Source organism: Ornithorhynchus anatinus, chromosome 10 (genome assembly GCF_004115215.2).
Source record: "Ornithorhynchus anatinus isolate Pmale09 chromosome 10, mOrnAna1.pri.v4, whole genome shotgun sequence".
Classification (NCBI taxonomy): domain Eukaryota; kingdom Metazoa; phylum Chordata; class Mammalia; order Monotremata; family Ornithorhynchidae; genus Ornithorhynchus; species Ornithorhynchus anatinus.
Window position 1 is genome coordinate 51,312,647 of NC_041737.1, and position 24,193 is coordinate 51,336,839.

A 24,193-nucleotide genomic window follows, 5' to 3' on the forward strand; every position below is an offset into this window, starting at 1 on the left:
CCTGGAACGCCTTCCCCCTTATCATTATCATTATTATCCAACAGACCACCACTCTCTTCTTCTCCAAAATCCTACTAAAATCCCATCTTATCCAGGAAGTCTTCCCTATCTAACCTTTCAGTCAATCAACTAGTGTGGAAAGAGCACGGGCCCGGGAGTCAGAGGAACTCGGTCCTAAACCTGGCTCCTCCAATTGCTTGCTCTGTGACCTTGGGCAGCTCACTTAACTTCTCTGTGCCTCAGTTTCCTTAGCTGCAAAATGTGGACTACATCCTACCCCCTTCCTACTTGACTGGGAACCCCATGTGGGACAAGGACGGTGTCCAACCTGATTATTCTATATATACCCAGTGCTTGGCACACAGTAAGCCTTTGACAATTAACATTATTATCGAGTGCTTTCTACGGTTAGTACGGTACCTGGCACAGCACTTAGTACAGTACTTGGCACGTAGTGAGCGCTTAACAATTACCATCATCATCATTATTACTACGCGTAGAGAACCGTACTAAATAGTGGGAAGAGTTTAATGCAAGAGTCAGTAGACACGACCCCTTCCTTCAAGGACCTTACGTTCTCATCTTCCATCTCTATTTGCCTCCCTACTTCATCACTCTGAGTCCTCACCTCCTCAGCACTTAGTTACCTCCCCGCTTCACCTGTAATTTTTTGCAGCGTCCATCTCCCCGGCTAGACTGCATATGAACTGAAAGGAAAAAATCGGGCCTAACTACGCCACTGCGCTCTTCCAATCGCTTAGTCCACCCAGTAGCCTGATCAAATAATAATAATGTTGGTATTTGTTAAGCGCTTACTATGTGCCAAGCACTGTTCTAAGCGCTGGGGGAGACACAGGGGAATCAGGATGTCCCACGGGGGGCTCACAGTCTTAATCTCCATTTTACAGATGAGGTAACGGAGGCACAGAGAAGTTAAGTGACTTGCCCACTGTCACACAGCTAAGTGGCAGAGTGGGATTCGAACTCATGACCTCTGACTCCAAAGCCCGTGCTCTTTCCACTGAGCCACGCTGCGGCACTCAGTAAATACCAGCAGTAGAATAAATGACCAGGCCCAGAGAATGATTTCCCCTCTTTTTTTTTTTTTTTTAAATTGAATTTGTTAAGCACTTACTATGTGCCAGGTACTGTACCAAGCACTGGGATAGATACAGGTTAATCAGCCCGGACACAGTCCTTGTCCCACATGGGACTCTTTTTCGCAGATGAGGGAACTGACGCTCAGAGAAGTGAAGTAGCTTGCCCAAATTCATACAGCAGACAAGTAGCGGAGCTGGGATTCGAATCCAGGTCATCTGACTCTGAGATCCAAGCATAATCCAGGAGTTCCTCATCTGGAGGCTAAATGGCTCCGGGAGACAAAACCCGCCAAACTAACCCTCTTCCCCTCTTCAAAGCCCTAGTGAAAGCTCACCTCCTCCAGGAGGCCTTCCCAGACTGAGCCCTCCCTCTCCTTCTGCCCCTCCTCCCCATTCCCCCTATTCCCTCCCTCTGCCCTACCTCCTTCCCCTCCCCACAGTACCTGTGTATATTTGTATCTATCATTACTCTATTCATTTTATTAATGACGTGTCTATATCTATGAGTCTATTTATCTTGATGGTATCGACGCCTACTTGTTTTAGACTGCGAGCCCGTTGTTGGGCAGGGATTGTCTCTAACTGTTGCGAATCGTCCATTCCGAGCGCTTAGTACAGGGCTCTGCACCCAGTAGGCGCTCAATAAATAGGATCGAATGAATGAATATTTTGCTTCCAGTGCCAAGAGGCACCAGCGAGCTCTCTGATGCTTGGGAACATGCTTCCCTCTGCTGGAAAAATTGGAGAAATGAGGAGTTTCCCGCGGAAAAAAAGGACTGGGAAACAGGATGGGGAGACCGGCAGGCGGGGATAGGGAGTGGAAGCCAACGTTCTCCTGCCCGCAGGCGCCTGTACGGGTAGAGCCAAACGGTTCGTGTGCATGGCACTAAACTGTAAGCTCCTTGCAGGCAGAGATCTGCTTTCCCCAACGCTTAGTTCAGTGTTGTGGCGCACAGGACGATGCACTGTGCCACAGAAGCAGCGTGTCTCGTGGGTAGAGCACGGGCCTGGGAGTCGGAATGACCTGGGCTCTAATCCCCGCTTCGCCACTTATCCGCCGTGTGACGTGACCGAGTCACTTCCCTGGACTCGGTTCCCTCAACTGTAAAATAAAGAACTGTAAAAATGTAAAATAAAATAAAGACTGAGCCCCACAAGGGACATGGACCGTGTCCAGCCTGATTAGAGAAGCGGCGTGGCTCAGTGGAAAGAGCACGGGCTTGGGAGCCAGAGGCCATGGGTTCGAATCCCAGCTCTGCCACTCGTCAGCTGTGTGACCGTGGGCAAGTCACTTCACTTCTCTGAGCCTCAGTTCCCTCATCTGTAAAACGGGGATTAACACTGTGAGCCTCACGTGGGACGCGCTTCGAAAAGTGCTCTGCACATAGTAAGCGCTTAACAAATACCAACATTATTATTATTAGCTTGTATCTACCCAGTGCTTAGTACAGTTCCTGGCTCACAGTAAGTCAACCTCAGAGTTCAGCACAGTCTTTGACACAGTATAACCATTTAATAGAAACCAAATCTAGCCAATTCATCAACAGAATCATCTCTGGAACTGCAATGAATGTGTCTGAATGCATCAGGCAGGAAAGCAACGTGCATGCAATACTGTGGGGGGTTTGGGACTCTCGGGACCTCGGGATATCGGGAGGAAAGACCGATGGGAAAGGAAAGAAACTGAACCTCAGCTGTCTGGGGATGGAAAGGAAAGGAAAGGAAGAAAAAGAAAGGAAAGGGAAGGAAAGGAAAGAAAAAAGAAAAGAATAAGGAAAAGAAGGAAAAGGAAAGGGAAGGAAAGGAAAGAAAAAAGAAAAGAATAAGGAAAAGAAGGAAAAGGAAAGGAAGAAAGGAAGGAAATGGATTAATTAAGTATTAAGTACGTACATATCCAAAACTTATTTATTTTTATGAATATCTGTCTCCCCCTTTCAATTATAAGCTCCCTGTGGGCAGGGAATATGTCTACCAACTCTTATACTGTACTCTCCCAAGTACTAACACAGTGCTCTGCACACAGTAAGCACTCAATAAATATGATCAACTGATTAAAATGGGAGAAAAAAACTGAGAAGTATGCTGAAAGGAAAGAGGCAAGCACTTGACCGTTAAACTTAATCATGACCCATTGTGAAAAGAGCTTTGAATTGGGAGTCAGGAGACCCAGTTTTGCCACTGGGGTTCTGAGTGACCTTGGACAAGTCAATGTACCCTCTCTAGACCTCCTTTCCTTCATTTGTAAAGTGGGGAGAAAAATCCCCGCCCTCCCTTCGTCTTCAATCACAGGAACGGTGTCTGATCTGATTTGGCAGTAACGTCCAGTGGAATGAACCCGATTCTGCGTCGGTCCCCAGATCGTGTGAGCTGCATCCCTCCCTTCCCCAGTGCCCCTTTAAGAATCCAACTGCCCAGCTGGGTGTGGGCACCCTCAGGGTGAAAGGGGTAGAAGGAGGCGGGGGGGGGGGGGGGGGGGAGGGGGGAAGAGAGAAAGAAGGAGAGAGAAAGGGAGAGAGAGAGGGATATGGAGAGAGGGCGATGGAGAGAGGGCGATGGAGAGAGAGGTGGAGGGGGGAGGAAAAGGGGAGAGGGAGGGGGAAAGAAGGGGGTTGGGGGAGAGGGGAAGAGTGGAGGATAGGGGAGAGGGGGGGAGAGGGGAGGACAGAGAGAGAGGGAGAGAGAAGGACTGTCAATAAAGACGTGAGGACCTTCCATATTGAAGCACCCCTCACCCGCCTCCGTCTCCCCCACAGTCTACAGCAACGAGAGAGGAGCGTCTCTCCGATGTCCCAGGGGTAGATGCAACTGTTGCGACCACCCCCGCACCCCCACCCCGCCGCAGGGGTCTAGCACTTCCCGGAGGGAATCGGGGACAACGTTAGACTCACCGTTCCATCCCCACCGCAGGCCAGGATCCGTAGGTTGGGCACTTTTCTATAGAGCTCCAGCCTACCGGAGGAAGCAGAGAGGTCACGGTAAAGGAGGAGCAATTGGCCAAGAGGGCAGCAACTCTGAAGGATAAAAACTGCAAACGGGGCCGGCTTCGAGGCAGTATCGCCTGGCGGGAAGCCCGAGGAACTGGGGAACAGGAGGCCTGGATTCGAGTCCCTGCTCTGCTACTGGCCTAGTTAGAAGCTGTGTGGCCTAGTGGATACAGCACGGGGCTGGGAGTCGGAAAGACCTGTGTTCTAATCCTGCCTCCACTACTCGTCCGCCGAGTGACCTTGCGCAAGTGGCTTCACCTCTCAGTTACCTCATCCGCAAAACGGGGATTAAGACGGCGAGCTCCACGGGGCACACGGATCCGTGCCCAACCTGATTAGCTTGTATCTACCCCAGCGCTTAGTACGGTGCCCGGCACCCAGCAGGCTCTTGACAAAGATCATAAAAAAGTCCCGACCACTCCGTTTCCTCACCCGTACCATGGGGATAAGATACTTTTTTCTCCCTCTCTCAAACTACGAGCCTTGGGGGGATCGGGGACCGCGTTCAATCTCATTATTTTGTGCGTCCTAGGAGCTTGGCGCACAGTTGGTGCTTAGTACCATACAGATGTGGAGGAAAGCGATCTTAAGTGCACCGAGAGTCCTATCAAGAGAAATCCTGTATTCATGAGAGGTAATTATAAAACAGTTGCGACCCAGAGGCTAAGGAGCCAGAATGCAAATAATAATAATGTTGGTATTTGTTAAGCGCTTACTATGTGCAGAGCACTGTTCTAAGCGCTGGGGTAGACCCAGGGGAATCAGGTCGTCCCACGTGGGGCTCACAGTCTTCATCCCCATTTTACAGATGAGGTAACTGAGGCACGGAGACCACAGTACAGCCGAGGAAGGAGAAACAGGAGGGTTCAACGGGGCCTCCTGCTTTGTCGGATACCTAGTAACTCATCATTCTGTGTCGCACTCACCTGATCCGCTGAAGTCTTGGGCGGCCGGTTGGAGACCTGGCCTCCCGCCCCCCCGCCCCCCTCACTGGAGCCGCCTTCTAAATTCTGGTTTCCAGGAAAACCGAGTGATGTCTCCCCTATCCAGAGCTCCTTTGGAGGGGAGTGAAAGTTTCCCTGAAGAGCTTTGCGAAGGAGAGGCCATCCAAAGGGGAAAAATATTTTCCCTGCTGAGAGTTTTCATCTGTCCCAGCTTCCGACCAACCGTCACCCTCCTATCAATTAATCGATTGCATTTATTGAGCGCTGAGTGCAGAGCACCATACTGAGAGCTTGGGAGAGTACCAAGTAACAGAGTTGGTAGACACTTTCCCTGCCCACAAGGAGCTGACAATCTAGAGGGGGAGACCACGTTAATAAATGAATTCATAACGTCGGCATTGGTTAAGCGCTTACTATGTGCAGAGCACTGTTCTAAGCGCTGAGGTAGACACAGGGGAATCAGGTTGTCCCACGTGGGGCTCACAGTCTTCATCCCCATTTTCCAGATGAGGTAACTGAGGCACAGAGAAGTGAAGTGACTTGCCCACGGTCACCCAGCTGACAAGTGGCAGGGCCGGGATTCAGACCCATGACCTCTGACTCCCAAGCCCGTGCTCTTTCCACTGAGCCACGCTGCACGGATATGAACATAACTGCTCTGGGGCTGAGGGAATATATCGTCTATCCCTACTTCTCACAGGGCAGGGCCCACCTGCAGGGCGACTGCCCGCCCTCCGTCCGGCTACAGATGAGGGGTGCACGGAGGCAGCCCCCCAGCACTGACCCCTGGTCAGGGAAGGCCAGCCCTGCAGACCACCCCGGCCAAGGTCCAGTCAAACTCCGGCCAGCGGGACTTTCATTCATTCAGTAGTATTTATTGAGCGCTCGCTATGTGCAGAGCACTGTGGACTTGACCTTCCACAATCCTCCATTGCCCTCTCGTGGTGCTGACGAGAACACTTCAGTGTCCAAGGGCTAGAGCGGGGTCTCCGTGGTTGGGGTCTCTCCGCCTCCCCCCTCACGAGGATCGACAAAAGACGAGCCCCGGGCCTTTCGTCCCTGTCGCGCGAAGCAAAACTTCCCCACTGAGCCTCCGTTCTCCCTACTCCCTCTCCCTTCCGCATCGCCCTTCCACCCGTACCCTTGTACTCACCCCACCTTCAGCCCGCCCAGCGCTTATGAACACATCCATAATTTATTTTAATATCTGTCTTCCCCTCTAGACTGTAAGCTCCTTGGGGGCAAGGAGAGTCTCTACCAACTCTATCGTAAGGTACTGTTTAGCGCAGTTCTCTGCTCACAGTAAAAAGCTCAATAAATACCACGGACCGATTGATTTACCGCCACTCTGCGGCCCAGAGTGCAGCGAGTCAGAGGGCGGGCAGAGGCGCAACACTTTGAGGAAGTCAGGTGTCCCCGGAGTCCGTGAGCGTCAGCTAAAGGCGGGATGGGGAGCTAAAATCCAAATTCCAGAGCAGTGCTTTTTCCCCACTCTCAAGGACAGGGAAGACACGGGGACTCTCCAGATCCCAGACACAGTTTGGGGGTCTAGTGGATAGAGCACAGGACCTGGATTCTAATCTGGGCTCCACCACTTGTCTGCCGTATGACCTCGGACAGGTCTCCTAACTCCTCTGAGCCTATCACCTCATCTGAAAGACTGTGAACCCCACGTGGGACACGGACTGTGTCCAACAGGGAACATTTCCGCTGATTCTGTTGTACTGTACCCTTCCAAGTGCTTAGAACAGTGCTCTGCACATAGTAAGCACTCAATAAATGCCCTTGACTGATTGATTACCTTGAATCTACCTCAGCGCTTAGAACAGCGCCTGGCACATAGTAAACGCTCAACAGGTACCATAAAAAAATATAAACCCATCCCAAGGCTGGGTCATGGAAAGGCTGATCCGAACTCCCAACAGAAATCAACTCCCACACGATGATGAGAGCGCAGGTCTCTCCCAGGCTGGTGGGGCGAGAAGGTAGGCCCGGGCTTCCGATTTCAAAACTTACGCATCTTTTGGCCCTTCCTGAGAGAGATCGAAAACCTGACGCGGATTCAGGAACCACATGAACATCTGGAGAACCTTGGTCCCCTGAAGAGAAAGGGAAAATCAGCGAACGGAAAAAGCGCCTGAATATCTCCCCCTCACACAGAACCCACAAAGTCAACCCGGGTGCCAGATGGCCAGCGAACCTGTTAACGGGAGCTGGAAACTCTTCCTACGAAAGGTTGTACAGGCCCAGAGCTCTAGGCTATCATTTTTATGACTATTTTTATTAGTAGTAATAATAACCGTGGTCATTTTTAAGCGTTTTCTGCGTTCCAAACACTATGCTAAGCGCTGGATACAAGGTAATGAGGTCTCTCACAGGGGGCTGTAAGCTCCCTCTAGACTGTAAGCTCGTTTTGGGCAGGGAACGTTTCCACTAATTCTGTTGAACTGTACTCTCCCGAGTGCTAGGTACAGCGCTCTGCACATAGTAAGCGCTCAAAACAACGCAATACATACTATTGAAGATGACGATCCCCGTTGTTGCTTCCTACATTTGGGAAGAGTTTCAGTCTGTCCATCTCCCCCCATTGCGTTGCCGGCCGCTTGAGGGCGGGGATCGTGTACCTTGGGGGGTTGTCCTCCCCCAAGCGCTTAGCACTGTGCAAGGCACTCAGCTGGTGCTCACTAAGTTCCACGGACTGACGGACAGGGTGACGCTTCTCTCTTCCGAAGGATCTGCATCATCAGTTCAGACATTCATACCGCGCTCGCTTTGGTTTTTTAATGGCACTTGTTGAGCACTTACTTTGTGTCAAACGCTGTTCTAAGCGCTGGGGGGAGGTACGAGTCAATCAGGTTAGACAGGCTGCCATTCTTCGCGCCCGGCCCGAGACCTCTCCTAGCCCACACACGCTTGCCCAGTGGACACAGGAGTCCCCGTGGGGACCCCTGGCTCCCGGCTTTCGTGTCCAAAGCGGTTCCCTCAGGGCCAGAAGGAAATGTTCACAGCCAGCAAGAGAGCTCCGAGGCCGTCCTAGACCACAAACCCGCTGAATAATAATAATAATAATAACGTCGGTATTTGTTAAGCGCTTATTATGTGCCGAGCACCGTTCTAAGCGCTGGGGGAGATCCGGGGTCATCAGGTTGTCCCAGGTGAGGCTCACAGTCTCAATCCCCATTTTCCAGATGAGGTAACTGAGGCCCAGAGAAGTGAAGTGACCTGCCCACAGCCACACAGCTGACAAGAGGCAGAGCCGGGATTCGAACCCATGACCTCTGACCCCCAAGCCCGGGCTCTTGCCACTGAGCCGCGCGGCTTCTCTATGAAGCCACTATGCCGGGAGGTCCGGTTGGAAGTGCCCACAACTTGGGACGGGGGGGGCCCGGTTTCTAGTCCCGCCCTCCCACTCGCCTGCTGCGTGACTTCGGGTAAGTCACATAACCTCTCTGGGCCTCAGTTTCTTCACCTGAAAAGTGGGGCTAAGACAGCTGCTCTCCCTCCTTAGACTGTGAGCCTCGTGCAGGACAGCGACCGTGTCCGGCTGATCGTCTTGCTTCTACCCCAGCGCTTAGCACAGCGTTTGGCACTCGGAAATCATTTGGCAGGCATTGGTATGACTACTACTCTTCTGCAGAGGATCTCACCTGGTTCCCTCCACTCTTGGGATTCACAAACACGAGCAGCGGTTTCATGAGCGGGGAGGAGACGGGCTTCACCACAAACGGGCGGCCTCGGTTTTCCTGCAGTGACAGAACGTACGGACAGCAGAGTGGCCCGGGGAAAGCCAGACCGAATCCCCAAGCCCGGGGGGGGGGGATCGGAAGACCTTACGGAAGCGGGAGCACAATCGGCCCCTCTGGCATCTCCGGGAAAGCCAAACGCGCACACCGAGCAAGTTCGGATGGTGAGCCGGGGTTCCACTTTCTCCTGACCAACAAATCACTGCCGGGGAGCATTTAAGGGAGGAGGGGGGCAAATCTGCGGACTACCAGGGGAGGAGGCTGGCCCAGGGCCAAGGTACCCTCAGGCCCACAGCACGTACGTATATAGACACAATTTATTTTAGCATCTGTCTCCCCGGCTAGACTGTAAGTTCCTTGTGGGCAGGGAACGTGCCCGCCAACTCTTACTCTCCCGAGCGCTTTTAAGTGCTAAATAAATACGGTCGATCGTGTCGATGGCTCGGGGCCAACCATCCCCAATGTTGCGCAGACTCAAAGTGCACACTCCACCTGGGAGGATACCTAAAAGCGTCCACTACCAGCTGCCAAATCCGGAAGCCGGGATGCCCAGCGGATTAGCCAAGCAGCTCTCCTTCACGTTGGCCCAGTTGGCATTGCGGGGGGTTGGGGGCAACCCTACAGTTCCCAAACTCTCCCCAAAACCCTTCAAGGACGAAGCTTGGGCTTCGGACCCCCGGTCCCGAGTCCCCACCCCCAGTCTCCTGCCTCCACCCGACCTGACCTCCCCCAGTCATCCCGCCCGGGCCCCAGATGGAGCTGGGGAGAGGATACTTACTTCGGCGCCCCTCCTGCTGACTCTTCTCTTGAAGGACGTCCTCTTCTTCTTCCGACTCGAGGCCTTGAGCGAATTCTGTGGGAAGAGAAAGGGAGAACCGGCTAAGAGTTCGAGCCCCAGCCGGGCGTTTCCCCCATGCACGCTCCATGTGGAGGATGGGACGGTGTCCAGTACATGCCGTGAGACCACATGCTTCTCATGCGTTCACACTTCCAAGCCACTGCTCATGGAGAAAGCCACAGACAGAAACCAGTCCGGTACTCTGGAGTCAGAGACTCCTCCCAGTGAGCTGGGGGGGACAAGAGTCACCCCCCGATGGACTCGCATAACAACACACGTTATACCTGCCAACCCTCCCCATTCGGGGGGGAGACTCCCGTTTTCTCTGGGGAGCTCCAGTCTCCCTCCCAATCAGGTTCGTCTCCTGGTATGGAGACCACCTGTATGAAAACGTAAAAAAAAAAACATGATAAAAGGGACCATTTTTCATGTTTTTTTTTTTTTCCCCTGCCTGCGCAGGTGGCGCCGCAGGGTCTCAGGAGAGGAACACCACCGGGCCTGACGGCCCAGGGACGAGGGAAGGCACAGGCCTAAATCAACTTTGTTCCTGGGCTGTCGGAAGAGCACATCTCTTGGATTCCTTTGCCTCTTAGGCCACCTACCGGTAATAATAATAATAATAATGGTATTTTTTAAGTGCTTACTATGTGCCAGGCACTGTGCTAAGCACCGGGGTGGACACAATCAAATAAGGTGGAAAAATGTCCCTATCCCACATGGGGCTCAATCCCTATTTTACAGATGAGGTAACTGAGACACAGAGAAGTGAAGTGTCTTGCCCAAGCTTACACAGCAGACAAGAGGCAGAGCTGGGATTAGAACCCATGACCTCTGACTCTCAGGGCCCTGCTCTATCCATGACATCACGCTGTTTCCCATCTGATCCATCTGACCCTCGCTTCTGGAGCTTTAAGTCGACTGTGGTCTGCTTCTCCAGATTCACTCCATCCTTTCTGGAAGTTCCCCGGGGGCCCGTCCACAAGCGACTCTGGCCACCTGTACGGCCTCCTTTGGTGACAGGTGCTCCTCGGGATCTCCAAAGCCTTTCCCACTTCGGGGAGAACTTGGGAAAAGCCCACCTGAAGTCAGTGGTTAAACCCCAGATGGGGCCAAATTCCCTGGACCACAGCAATCGGAGCCAGAAAATCTCCAGCGATACAAGAGAATTCCCCCCCCCGGGCGTCACATCCAGGTCTGGCTTCTTTTTTTTCCTTTAAATGGTCTTTATTAAGAGGCTACTGTGTGCCAGCGGGCACTGTTCTAAGCACAGGGGTAGATACAAGGTAATCAGGCCGGACACAGTCCCTGCCTTAATCCCCATTTTACAGATGAGGGAACTGAGGAACAGAGAAGTGAAGTGATTTACCTCAGGTCACAGAGAAGACAAGTGGGGGAGCTGGGGTTCAAACCCAGGTCTTTTGATTCCCGGGCCCGTGCTCAATCCTCTAGCAGTGCTTCTGCAGCTGCTCTCGGTCCTCGATCGAAATACACGCCTCCCGATTGTCAGCGCCTCGCAGGAGCGAATTGTATCTACCAATTCTATTGCACTGTACTCCCCCAAGCACTAAGGACAGCGCACGTGAACACAGCAGATGCTCAGCAAATACCAATTGACAGATTGCTTCCTATTATTTTACACAGTAGAATTATGGTCTTTAGTAAGACTTTACTAGGCGCCAAACCCTAGAGTAGTAAGACTTTACTAGACACTAAACCCTAGAGTACACACAAGGGGATCGGATCAGATACCGGCCCATCCTGCACAAGGCTCAGAAGAGGAAGGAAGAGCAGGTGAGGAAACTGAGGCACAGAAAGGTTGCCCAGGTCAAAGCTGAGCTTCAAATTTCAGCTTACGGCCTCCTGATAATTCACTCCTTTTAGTCTGAAATTCTGCAGATCAACTTAATTTGGTGCGGGGGGTGGGGAGAGAGACTAAATACCCCAGGGGAGACCCCCCCCCCCCGCCCCCCGCCACCACTCCTGAACTGCCTAATCCCTCGAGCTAGAGACCAGAGAGCTACAACCTCCCGGAGCCATCTCCTCTCCTAAAAGTTGAGAGAAATGATTGGATTCACGCCATCTCCACCTACAGAGCACTTCTGGGCAGAAGGCGGCGGCCGCCACCCATCTCCCCGGACCAGCTCGGGTACTAATCCCTTCATCCGCCTCCTTCCTCGGCTACCCGTGAAGCCGATTTATCTGCCACCCTCGGGGCTCGTACTGACTGGGTCCAACTATCCATCAGCGAGGCCCCCGAACGTCCCGAACGGAAGCAGAACCTGGGGTTCAGCCTGGCCGCGGAGCCGAGGTGGCCCTGAGCCACACATACTGGAACAGAGAACCAAACGGTAAATTGGGTATTTGTTGAGTGTCTACCTTGTGGGAAGAGCACAGGCCCGGGAGTTAGAGGACCCGGGTTCTAATCCCGGATCTTCCACCTGCTGGATGGGTGACCTCAGGCAAGTCACTTAACTTCTCTTACCTGCATAATGGGGATTCGATACCTGTTCTTCGTCACAGACTGTAAGTTCACTGGGGAACAGGGAATGTGTCGGGAACATTTAGAACAGTGTTTGGCACGTTAAACAACGCTTAAAGACCACCATTTTTATTACAAGAGTATTACGGAGAAGCGGCGTGGCTCAGCGGCAAGAGCACGGGCTTGGGAGCCAGAGCTCATGGGTTCTAATCCCGGCTCCGCCACTTGTCGGCTGTGCGACTTTGGGCAAGTCACTTCACCTCTCTGGGCCTCGGTTCCCTCATCTGTAAAATGGGGATGAAGACTGTGAGCCTCACGTGGGACAACCTCATTCCTCTGTATCTACCCCAGCGCTTAGAACAGTGCTCTGCACGTAGTAAGCGCTTAACAAATACCAACATTATTAATATGGAATTTACATTCTGAGGGCAAGGAGAAACAGTGGAGGCTTCTCCACCTGGAAGCTGAAGAAGCCTAACACCGAGGCCAAGGAACTGGGCAAGGCCCGGCCAGGAAGCAGAATGGCGTAGTGGTTAGAGCCCGGGCCTGGAAGTCAGAAGGTCATGGGTTCTAATCCCAGCTCTGCCATTTGTCCGCTGTGCGGCCTCGGACAAGTCATTTCGCTTCTCTACGCCTCAGTTTCCTCAATTGTAAAATGAAGATAAAGACCCTGAGCCCCTTGTGGGACAGGGACTGTGTCCAGACTGATGTGCTTGTATCCTCTCCAGCACTAATTCAGCGCCTGGCACATAGTAAGCACTTAATAAATACCGCAGCGATTATTACAGCCTCTTCCTCGTATCGACAGCAACCCTGCCGACAGCCCTGCCCATTTCTCCTCTTCTTCTCCCGGACCCTTCCCATCTGCACCTCAGCCGCCACCCACCGGCTCCCTTCCTCAACCTCCCTGGGCCTCAACCTTGGAGGCGGAGAGTAGAGAACCTCCAAAAACCCAAGTCCCTGGGCAAATTCAAGCAGAGGAGTTAAAGATCTTTTCTTCTCCTCTTCAATCAATCGAGCGTATTCACTGAGTGCTTATTAAGTGCAGAGCCCTGTGCTAAGCTCTCGGGAGAGTACAATACAACAGAATTAGCAGACGCATTCTCTGCCCATAAGGAGCTTAAAAGTCAGTCAGTCGTATTTAGGGAATGTTTACTATGTGCAGAGCACTTGCGAGAGTACAATAAAACAGAATCAGCAAACGCGTTCCCTGCCCGTAACGAACTTTCGGTCTATCTTGTTACCCGTTTTTTTCTTTAGGGAGGCACGATGAGGAACGTGGGAAGGCCCCAGGAGCCATCCCAAGATAGACGCTCCCTACGGGTAAAGAATCTTCCGGCAATGAAACCCACCAGCAGGGTCAGCTCGGGTCAACTGAGTCAAAGGAAGGGAAGCTGGACCCAGAAGCAAGACTTGGGAGTTGGAAAACGGCCCCCTCCGGCCTTAGAGAATCTTAGGCAATTGCTTAATTTGTCTATAAGACAGCACTGAACACACACTGAAGTTTCGAATGCTATGAACGGTGCATCCTTCTTCGTTGCTTTTTTTTTTTTAATATATTTGTTAACCGCATACTGTGTGCCGGTCACTGTACTAAGCGCTGGGGGAAGATACAAGCTAATCAGATTGCGCACAATCTCTGTCCCACATGGGGCTCACCATCTTAATCCCCATTTTACAGATAAAGGTACTGAGGCCCGGAGAAGTGAGGTGACCGACCCAAGGACACAGAGCAGACGAGCGGGGAAGCCGGGATTAGAACCCAGGTCCTTCTGACTTCTGGGCCTGTACTCTATCCACTAGGCCATGCTGGGATTCGGCTTATACTTTATCTGACCCCAGCAAGCTCACACAGGCCCCATCTCTCAGCCATTTCTTTCACTGGGTCAGTGGGACGAAGTTACTTGACGCTGGGACCTTCTGATGAAAGATTGCCACTGCCCATTAAAAGTATTTGATTCAACCGGATTTGTCGGAGTGTCCTAGGTTTCCAAGTTCCCCACCTCTCCCTCTGGGACCCCACCCTCGACCTACATCCAGGCACCGACAGCGGGGTAGCCAAATCACGGGAAGCATTTCGGAAGTAGCCAACGGCAAATGGGCTGCCAATCACTGCCCCAGATGGGCATCCGATAACCGCTACTCCGACCGGGGCAACGCAAAAAGTAAAGCACATGGGTGAGGAGGAAATCAACCCTCAGTCCGTGACTTACCTGGCCCCATCTAGGACGTTTAGGGAACCCCTGGAGAGGACTTGACTACAGACGATGGAGAATCCAAACATTAACGGTTGAGCCTGGGGATGCTCATGGATAATGGCAAAAAAAGGAACTGCTGCAAAGCACGATGGATAGGGCAAGGGTGAAGTCGGATTTTAATGAGCGCTACGGTTAGCGTTAAGGGCCCAGGCTAGAAAGGAGGGCAGCGGACACCGACCGATCCGGTCGGCAGCGTTTGACGAGGGCAGGCTGCCGCTGGGACACAAGCCATCTGAGGTCAGAGACACGTGGGGTCGCCGGGCAGTGTGGGGGTCCGGATTGCTTCCACCGGGAGAACAGAAATGCTCTTTCCAGCGGGCGGGCGGAACATCGGGGCCGGATCGGCTCCAGAGGGAGCTCCCGGATGAGGGGCCGGGGCCCGAGACAAACAGAGCCGGTGAAACTGCTGACGGCGGGGTGGGAAGCCGTGGTTTCACGGGGCCGGGCCGCCCCCCGCAGCAGTGACCGACGACAGCGTGCGGTTACCTGAGTTTTCTTCACCTTAATGATCCACGTGGGCGGGATGATGACGGCGGCGTGGGCCCCCAGTGAACACGGCTCTTCGATGTGCTGTAACATGAAGCAGGTCACCTTATTGTGGAACTGGAAGAGAGAAAGCGGGAGGAGCCCAGAGTGAAGGGGATGTCCGACGCCGGCGAGCGAGGGACCGGGATACGCCGGGATCAGCAAGGGCCAGCCACCTTCCGCTTGCTTCTCCGTCGGCCCTCCAGTCGGGACCCTCCCTGAGGGGATGACCACAGTGGATTCGCCTCACAGATCCCCAAGGAGCAGCACGGCCTTTCGGATAGGGCACGGGCCTGGCAGTCGGAGGTCCTGGGTTCTAATTCTGGCTCTGCCAACTGTCGGCTCTAAGACCTTGGCCACGTCACTTCTCTGGGCCTCAGTTACCTCATCTGTAAAATGGGGATTCAATGCCTGTTCTCCCTCCTATATAGACCGCGATTGCCATATGGGGTAAGGACAGAGTCCAAACTGATATAAACTTGTATCTACCTCCGTGCTCGACACACAGTAAGAACCTAAACAACAGCAACAACAATAATAAGGATAATAATGACAGTTCAAATGTTGGCAGCACCAGCAAATGACATCATTGCCTAGCAGGACTTAGCATCCTCCCCATCCCACACCTCCCCTCAGGGGGCACTGCCATGTAAGCTCGTTGCGGGCAGGGAACGTGTCTACCCACTCTGTTGTACTGTACTCTCCCAAGTGCTTAGTACGGTGCTCTGCCCACAGTTACTGCTCAATAAATCCCATCGATGATGATGGAACCTCCTCAATCCGCATGCAGCCCATCAAGTGACCAGCAAAGGGCGTGGGAGCAGGCTACTGGTCCTGGTGTCTTAAAACACCCCAAATTAGGAGCGACCCAGCAGGGAGCTGGGGAAGTCAGAAGAGGAAGGCCGGAAATATCCTTTCTTTTTTTCTGGAAATACATACGGGTCCCGGGGCCGGTCCAGGTGACCGGAGACATATCTCTGTGAGATAGAGGTGACCCACCGAGGGCTGGTCACGTGGGCATAGCTAGGTATGGTCATGTCTTTGAATCATTTATTATAAATTATTTTATTCATGTTAACATCAGTCCTCCCTCTGGACTGTAAGCTCCTTATGGGCAGGGAACATATCTGCTAATTCTGTTGTATTATAGTCTCCCAAGCACTTAGGACAGTGTTCTGCACATAGTAAATGCTCCACGAAGATCACTGATTGATTGATTAGCGACCGCGAGACCTGCAGCTGCATGGCTTCCCATTCCCAGTGTCCCCCCGCCTCAAATCTCCCCCCCACTTACCGCCTGTTTGCACCAGGAGCAGCTGATGGCCACAATCTCTTTACTGTGGAAGGAGAACTTCTGCTGGAACCCCTGGAAGGAGAGAAAGAGAGGTTTTTATTTTTGTCTCTCTGAGGCGGCAGCTTCCCTGGATCCTCACGTGCCCTCAATCACCTGGTTAAAGAGAAGCTCCTTGTCCACCAGGCCCCATTCCCCAGCTCTTCCAGTTCAGCTCTAACTCCCCAGTCCTGCTTAAGTTTCATCAGAGACAAAGTGATCAGTGCCTTCCAGTTTAAATGACCACGTTATCTCCTTTTCCCCAGGAGTCTCCAGGTTGTAAGCTCCTCGTGGGCAGGGAAAAAAAATAAAATAAATGGTGGTATCTGTTAAGCGCTTACTACGTGCAAAGCACTGTTCTAAGCGCTGGGGGATACAAGGTGATCAGGTGGTCCCATGTGGGGCTCACAGTTTTAATCCCCATTTTACAGATGAGGTAACTGAGGCCCAGAGAAGTTAAGTGACTTGCCCCAAGTCACGCAGCTGGTAAGCGGCGCTTGCTTCTGGTGGCACAGGGAAGGAGTCTACCAACTCTCCCAAGTGATTAGGACAGTGCTCTGCACACAGTAAATGCTCAATAAATACCACTGATTGAGTAGGAAGATGAAAGGCTGTGAATATAATAGTAATCGTCATTATTATCTTATTTAATTATTACTAAGGAGCTAAGCACTAGGGCAGAAACAATACGAGCAGATCAGAACTGTCTCTGTTCCATGTGGAGCTCACAGTCTCAGGGGATGGAGAATGGGTATTTCAACCCAGTTTTTCAGAGGAGGAAACAGAGGCCCAGAGAAGTCAAGTGACTTGCCCAAGGTCATCCAGCAGGCAAGTGGCGGAGGTGGGATTACACCCCAGGTGTCCCGACACTCAGTCCTATGCTCTTTCCACTAGGCCATGCTGCTGCTTCAGAAGCCACAGACGCATGTTATATCCATCCTTTCAATCGTATTTATCGAGCACTCACCGTGTGCAGAGCACTGTACTAAGCTCTTGGGAGAATACACCAATAAACTGACCCACTCCCTGCCCACAACAAGCTTAAACTACCATCCTAACGACTGGAGCATTCTGGATTGGAAGGACTCACTAAAAGGTTCTCTGCACAACTAGAGTCTCCCTCGGAGGAACAGGGTGACTGGATGCTGAAGATAAAAAATACAATTTCTAAAGGGGGTTGACACCATGGTGACAGATTCCCTGAAAACCAGACCGTTCAAGTATAAAATCGAGCATATAGCCATCCTGTTTTCTTCAGCGCCAGTACAAAGAAAAAACTTCCTGAAAGTGTCTTTATAATTCTATGGGGGTGGAAGGGGAGTCACAGCTGCAAAAACCTTGGACTATTGGGGGGGTGGGGGGGCGAAGCCACACCTCAGCAGCCCCTTAAATCGCTGCTGCATTTCAAACAGAAGGAGAACCCAGCTTATTCGCAGCTTCTCTAGACTATAAACTCACTGAGTCCAGGGAACGTGTCTAGTACGGCGTTCTGCCCTTACTAAGCACTCAAATACCACTGCTGGATTGGTTGATTCATTTTCCTCTAGGCCTTTCCCCGGCTTCCCTTTTCTTTTTATTACGGGGTGGGACCATATGGCTCCAAATGAGTCTTTAATAAACAAAGTCCAACAAGAGGGACAACAAAAACGTCACGAGGAAAAGCAATCTGCTTCTTTTCTGCCTCGGGAGAGAGTCCCGTGCGGCTCCTAGGACCGCCGGAACCCTCATCCACGGTAGTCGGCCGACTCCCCCGACCCCAAGGTCCCTGTCTCGGGCCCTCAGCCTGGTCGGGAATGGGTTCTGAACATTTTCCTCCTCCTGCAACCCAACCTGCGAGTCCTAGAAGGGAAAGGGCTCATGTCAATGCTCTAAGGGCAGACAAGCGGAAAACTGGTCCCCTCTAGACTGGAAACTCATTCAGTAAATCAATGGTATTTATTGAGCGCTAAGAGTGCGCAGAGCACTGTACTAAGCGTTTGGGAGTGTACAATATAAAAGAGTTGGTAGGCACATTCCCTGCCCACCGCAAACTGACGGTCTAGAGGGGCATGAAGCAGCGCGGCTTAGCGGAAAGAGCAAGGGCTTGGGAGTCAGAAATCGTGGGTTCAAATCCTGAATCCGCCACTTGTCAGCTGCGTGACTTTGGGCAAGTCACTTCACTGGGCCTCAGTTACCTCATCTGTAAAATGCGGATTTTACATAGACTGCGAGCCCCACGTAGGACAACTTGATAACCCTGTATCTCACCCAGCACTTAGAACAGTGCTTGGCACGTAGTAAGCGCTTAACAAATACGATCACTATTATATAGACAGTTGCAGGCAGGGAATGTACCTACCAACTCTGTTTTATTGTACTAGATGATGCACTAAGGACAGTGCTCTGCACGCTGTAAGCGCTCAATAAATACCATTGATTGAGAAAAGGGACCTGCATCTTGTCACTGGTCCCTGGGCATTCTCAGGGAGACATCACTGGCAATGCTGTTGGCCGGGTTTATCTGCGGATACCCTGGCATCGTGTTCATTAAAACACCATTGGACTACCGGCCCACTGGGCACCGGCCAAGAATCAGGACGGCTACAGGTGGGCTGGTTAGTGGTTCAAGAAGCTGGCAGCCCTCCCAGACCAGGAAAAAATGAGAAGCAGCATACCTGGCTGAAAAAGCACTAGCAACTGACCCATGTGGGCTGGGGAGATTGCAATTTCCCTTCTGGAACCATGTCAGCATTCTTCAGATCTGACTTCAAAGGATGATTGTTGCGGGGAGGGAACTTGTCTGCTGTGTGGTACGGTACGCCCTCAAGTCCTTACTACTGGGATCTGCTCATAGTAAGTGTTCAATAAATACCATCGATTGATTGAGGATCGAGTCCATTCAACTTCTACTATAGCTGCGGTATTTATTAAGTGCTTACCACTTGCCCCTCTGTGTCAACCCGAGGAAGGGTCAGCCTGCGTTCGTTCTGTTTTGCTGAAAAAGACTCAGCCGCTTCTCGAGAGAGCAGGGCTGGTCTTGTGAGGAGATCTGACGATCTGCTCCTAGAGGCCTTCCCCGATTATCTTTCCCCTGAATTCCCACCGCACCACTTCTGCACCAACTTCACACCTGCGTATCCACAGCCACCTGCAATCCTGTCGACGTACGTAAGCTACTGATCAAGAACTCACTCATCGATATATCCACTCATTTGGGGTTTTTTTAAAATGGTATTTGTTAAGCTTACCGGGTGCCGGGCACTGTACTACGAGCTGGGGTAGATACCGGATAATCATGTGGCAAACGGTGCACGCCCCATGTGGGACTCGGTCTTAATCCCCACAGCACTTAGGTACATATCTTTATATTATCAATTTTTATTCATATTAATGTCTGTCTCCCGCTCTAGACTGTAAACTCGACATGGGCAGGGAAGGCGTCTGCCATATCTGTTGTACTGTACTCTCTCGAGCATTTAGTACAACGTTTTGAACATAGGAAGCACTCGGTAAATACAGATGAAGCATCGGGAAGTCAAATGACTTGCCACAAGGTCACACGGCAGACACGTGGCGGAGCTGGGATTAAAACCCAGGTCCCACGACTCCCGGGCCAGTGTCTTTCCACTAAGACACACTGCTTCTCCGACCACTTTTCATTCTTCCTCCCATTTAGTGTCAGCCTCTACTGCTGGACTGGAAGCTCCTTGAGCAGGGATCATGTCTTCCTATTGTGCTCTCCCAAGTGCTTAGTACAATGCTCCGCCCGTGGCAGGTCTCGGTAAATATTGTTGAAGGCAGAGAGCATCCCGGCCTCAACTTGCTTTGCTTACCTGCCAGCCTGGAGAACCCCAGATCCCCCTGGCCCCCCCGAGAACTGGGCCACGCTCCGGCATCGGCGCTGGCTCAGGGCCGAGTCGATCTGAGAAGTGGGAGGGGCATAGCATCCAGTTCCCTGGGATGGGTAGCCCCCAGCCAGCCCTGTTCCTGTTGATCCCAAGGAATGGCTCACCCCCCCCCAAACTACCATCCCATCCTTCCCGGTTCCCACCGAGCAGAGACTGATGAGGGAGGTTGGCGGGGGAGGTCAGGACCGAAGAGCAGCCACAGAGCACCACCCTAGAGGGGCAGTAGGGGTGTCGGTCTATCGTCGTGAGGTCCGTAGACCGCCACACCAGCCCGTTGGTCCAGGTTTTCCCGGCCCGGACCCCGGACCAGACGGACGGGGCTCTGTCGCCCATCCCTCCCCCAGTGACAGTGGCCCGCGGCAGAGGAGACCCCAAAGGAGTCCCCGGGTGCCCGTCTGACCACCTACCTTACCGCACTGCTTGCATTTTCCCTCCTGTCGTCTCCTGTGCACCCAGTGATGGCGGACAAAGTTCTAGGGGAAAACAAGATGTGATAATTAACGGAGAGGATGGGAGCGCCTCATGCCGCTTCCACGACCCCATTCCTCGACCCCCGCAAAGCCCAGGACCAGTCTAACAAGACTTGTAGCGTGCTCAACGGGACCCGGGGCTGGTCTCGGGGAAGACTGAGTCAATCGATGGTGTTCGTTGAGTTCTTACTGCGTGCAGAGCACTGTACTAGGCGCTTGGGGGAGGTCAACGGAACAGAACTGGGAGACACGTTCCCTGGCCACAATAAGCTAACGGTCTAGAGAGTCCCTCCCCAGAGATGCTTACAGAAAGAAGACTCTTTCAGCTTTTCAGACATAATTTTGCTATTCTTCTTGTCTGTCCGTCTCCCCCGATTAGACCGTAAGCCCGTCAAAGGGCAGGGACTGTCTCTATCTGTTACCGATTTGTACATTCCGAGCGCTTAGTACAGTGCTCTGCACATAGTAAGCGCTCAATAAATACCACTGAATGAATGAATGAACACCTCGAACTAAGTACAGTCCTGCTGGGAGACAGGGGGATGACCCTTAGGACCCCCAACAAACCCGGACGACTTAGCAGTCAACGGTGGATGGGAAACAGTCCCTCTAGACTGTGAACTCGTTGTGGGCAGGGATCATCTCTCTTTATTGCCACAGTGTACTTTCCCAAGCGATCAGTACAGTGCTCTGCACACAGTAAGCACTCAGTAAATACGACTGAATGAATGAAACGCTTCTCTCATCTCGGCAGACAAGCGCCTCTCGCCCGGGCAGTCAGGAGAGCCAAGCGATCCATACCACACTGCCTCCCACGATGAGACAGGGACTCTTCAAGCTGCTCAGAAGAAGAGTGGTTCGAGAAATCTGAGAGGTTTTAGTACTATTTTTATTATGAGCACTTCAGAACCCTGTATTGTGAGGTGTTCAGAGGCTCGTGAAAGAACTTGAAAATGTAGGCAGAACCTTCAGCAGACTATGCTAAAATTCAAAACCGGAAAAGGGTGGGAGAGGGGGCGGGGAGAAAGGAGGGCAAGACTATCAAGTCTCAAGAGCCTTTTTTTTTTAAATGGTATTTGTGAAGCATTTATTGATCTCCACCCAGCAGGCTGGGCAGACTCCCGCAACCCAAGCAACCGAGGTAGCCTTCTGGGGGTGAGGGGTGGGAGGTGCTGCTCCCCATTCCATTCTGGAAAGCTCAAGAAGTGTCAAATCACTGGGTAAATATCCAAGTGTCCTCTGCCTTCTGGGGTAGACTTTAAGCTTGCTGTAGGCAGGGAACATGTCTATTTATTGTTACTGTTATCGTGTACTCTCCCACTTGCTTAGTACAGTGCTTTGCACACAGTAAGTGCTCAATAAGTACGATCGAATGAATGAATGGGGTACCCCCACCCTGCCTCCTCAGAAAGCAAACAGAGGGCCCACCTCCAGCCTCATTGTTGACCATCCTTCCCAGCACGAAATACTTCCTCAGGTCAACTCTCTCTCCCGCTACAATTCATGCCTCGTCATTCTGCTTCTATTTTCACTAGAGACAGCTGGCCTCATTGTCATTCATAATCTCCAAGTCCGTTATTAAATAACCCTTCAGCCTTCTTGCCTCCAGGCTAAGTCAGTTTTTCAGAAGATCCATTTCCATTCCTTTAATCAGGGCACTGCTTTTCGTCTGGATTCTCCGAGTCCTCCCAGGCTCTCTGTCCAGGGCCCCAGACCTGGACAGAAAGCCGGACAGATGCCAAGTGCTTCGAGAAGATTAACGCTTAGTTTCCACACGATGAGCTTTGGCTCGGAAATCCCAGTCTCCAGCTGGCTCTTTTTAACAGTCCATTAAGTCGCTGGTCCACCTAATTTGGGTTGGGAGTTTGGTGACCAAGAATGCTGTCTAGGGTGAGCCTCTGATCGCTCCTCGTGAGCAGGGAATGTATCTGTCTATTGTGGTGTTGTACTCTCCCGAGCGCTTCGTTCAGTGCTTCGCACAGCTGAATGAATGACGGATCTGATGCTGCAGCGGTGCTCAGCAAATATAGAGAGTTCTAAATCCCAGCTAATAATAATAATAATGTTGGTATTTGTTAAGCGCTTACTATGTGCGGAGCACTGTTCTAAGCGCTGGGGTAGACACAGGGGCATCAGGTTGTCCCATGTGAGGCTCACAGTTAATCCCCATTTTACAGATGAGGTCACTGAGGCACAGAGAAGTTAAGGGACTTGCCCACAGTCACACGGCTGACAAGCGGCAGAGCTGGGAGTCGAACTCATGACCTCTGACTCCGAAGCCCAGGCTCTTTTCCACTGAGCCACGCTGCTTCCCCTGCTCAAGCAAGACATCAAACTCCTCTGAAGCCCAGGGCCGATTCATCGTCAGCCTTCGATTCCACATTATCCTCTTGGTTTTCAAGTACTCTAACTTGCTCAGATGTTTAGTACAGTGTCTAGGACACTCCAAGTGCTTAGTATTTAGTGCACGCACCCAGTGGGCATCCGATAAATAGCGCACGAGCCTAGGAGTCACGACAAGGATTCTAATCTCGCCTCTGCCACTCGCCTGCTTGTGACCTTGGGCAAGTCAGTTCCCTCATCTGTAAAATGGGGATTAATACTGTGAGCTCCACGTGGGGCGGGAATTGCGTCCAACCCGATTTGCTGTATTCACCCCAGAGCTCAGTATAGTGCCTGGCACATAGTAAACACTTATCCAATACCATAGTAGTAGTTCCTTTCACAGCTTACGACAAAATAGTTATTGCTTTCTAGATGCAGCACACTGTTTTTGTTCGAAAACCGAGCTCCTGGAACACACACACACACACACACACACACACAAATACAACAGAGGCCCCAGTGGCAGCAAAGGGGTTCTCAGTCTGGAATGTTCCACATGAAAATCCCAGAATACCGAAGCCTGAACCGAGCGTGCTCCGGCCCGGCAGAGGCCCAAGTATCCAACAAGCGAAGGAGCGGCTGAGTCAGGTGCCAGGTGGCTCCCAATGCCAGGATATCGGAACATTTTTCTAACAATCCCGAGACTGGCCAACAAGAATCCGGGTCAGACAGTCAGATGCTTGTTTTCAGCATTCGATAAAGTAACCTCTGAGAGTCTTGTTTCTCAGAAGCAGAAGACGCGTTTTCCCGGAAGGCTTCAGTGCAGGTTAAAAACCACATCCAGACTTTTCCACTGAGGCTGATGCATCACCCTCCATTTCCCCTACCCCTTCAGTCATTAGAAGGACAAAGATAAACATAACCGAGAAGGGAACGCTCCCAGACAACTGTGTGTCGACGAGCTGGGTTGACTGCAGGCGGGTGTGGCATGGGGTGTTCAGGACGGCACAGCGTCTTCCCTTTACCATCATTTTGTCACCTCCGGGCTCTAGTCGGTGTGAAATTCCCAGTGCTCAGGGAGACACGAAGGCTAGACAGCACACTTGGGTAAACTGGCGACATAAAGAGCAAGCTTGAGGCGGGATGGAAAGGAGGACTATAAAAGGGTGTGTCTTTCCCTCGGACTGACTGAAACGGGCTACTGGGGGATGGCGGGAGGAGCCTGTGATGAAGATGGAGTCTCCTGTCGGGAACGGCAGATGGACCCTGATTCTGAGACTTTAGGACCGAGAATCTATGCAGAGGAGTTT

The 24,193-nt window shown here is 52.1% G+C and overlaps 1 protein-coding gene across 2 annotated transcripts in view; it reads right to left on the minus strand.

The window, feature by feature from the left end:
* The window catches only part of DGKI (diacylglycerol kinase iota), a 143,581-nt gene that overhangs the window by 111,542 nt on the left and 7,846 nt on the right, over positions 1–24,193 (minus strand). The window contains exons 4-11 of one of the 2 annotated variants that reach the window (XM_039913249.1): positions 20,496–20,561; positions 16,166–16,237; positions 14,833–14,949; positions 9,894–9,989; positions 9,550–9,624; positions 8,676–8,771; positions 7,045–7,127; positions 3,989–4,049 (exon numbers count right to left, since the gene is read on the minus strand). In XM_039913249.1, coding sequence (XP_039769183.1) covers positions 3,989–4,049; positions 7,045–7,127; positions 8,676–8,771; positions 9,550–9,624; positions 9,894–9,989; positions 14,833–14,949; positions 16,166–16,237; positions 20,496–20,561 — 666 coding nt within the window. The remainder of the gene's footprint in view (positions 1–3,988; positions 4,050–7,044; positions 7,128–8,675; positions 8,772–9,549; positions 9,625–9,893; positions 9,990–14,832; positions 14,950–16,165; positions 16,238–20,495; positions 20,562–24,193) is intronic. The other variant, XM_029073824.1, reaches the window with a different exon arrangement.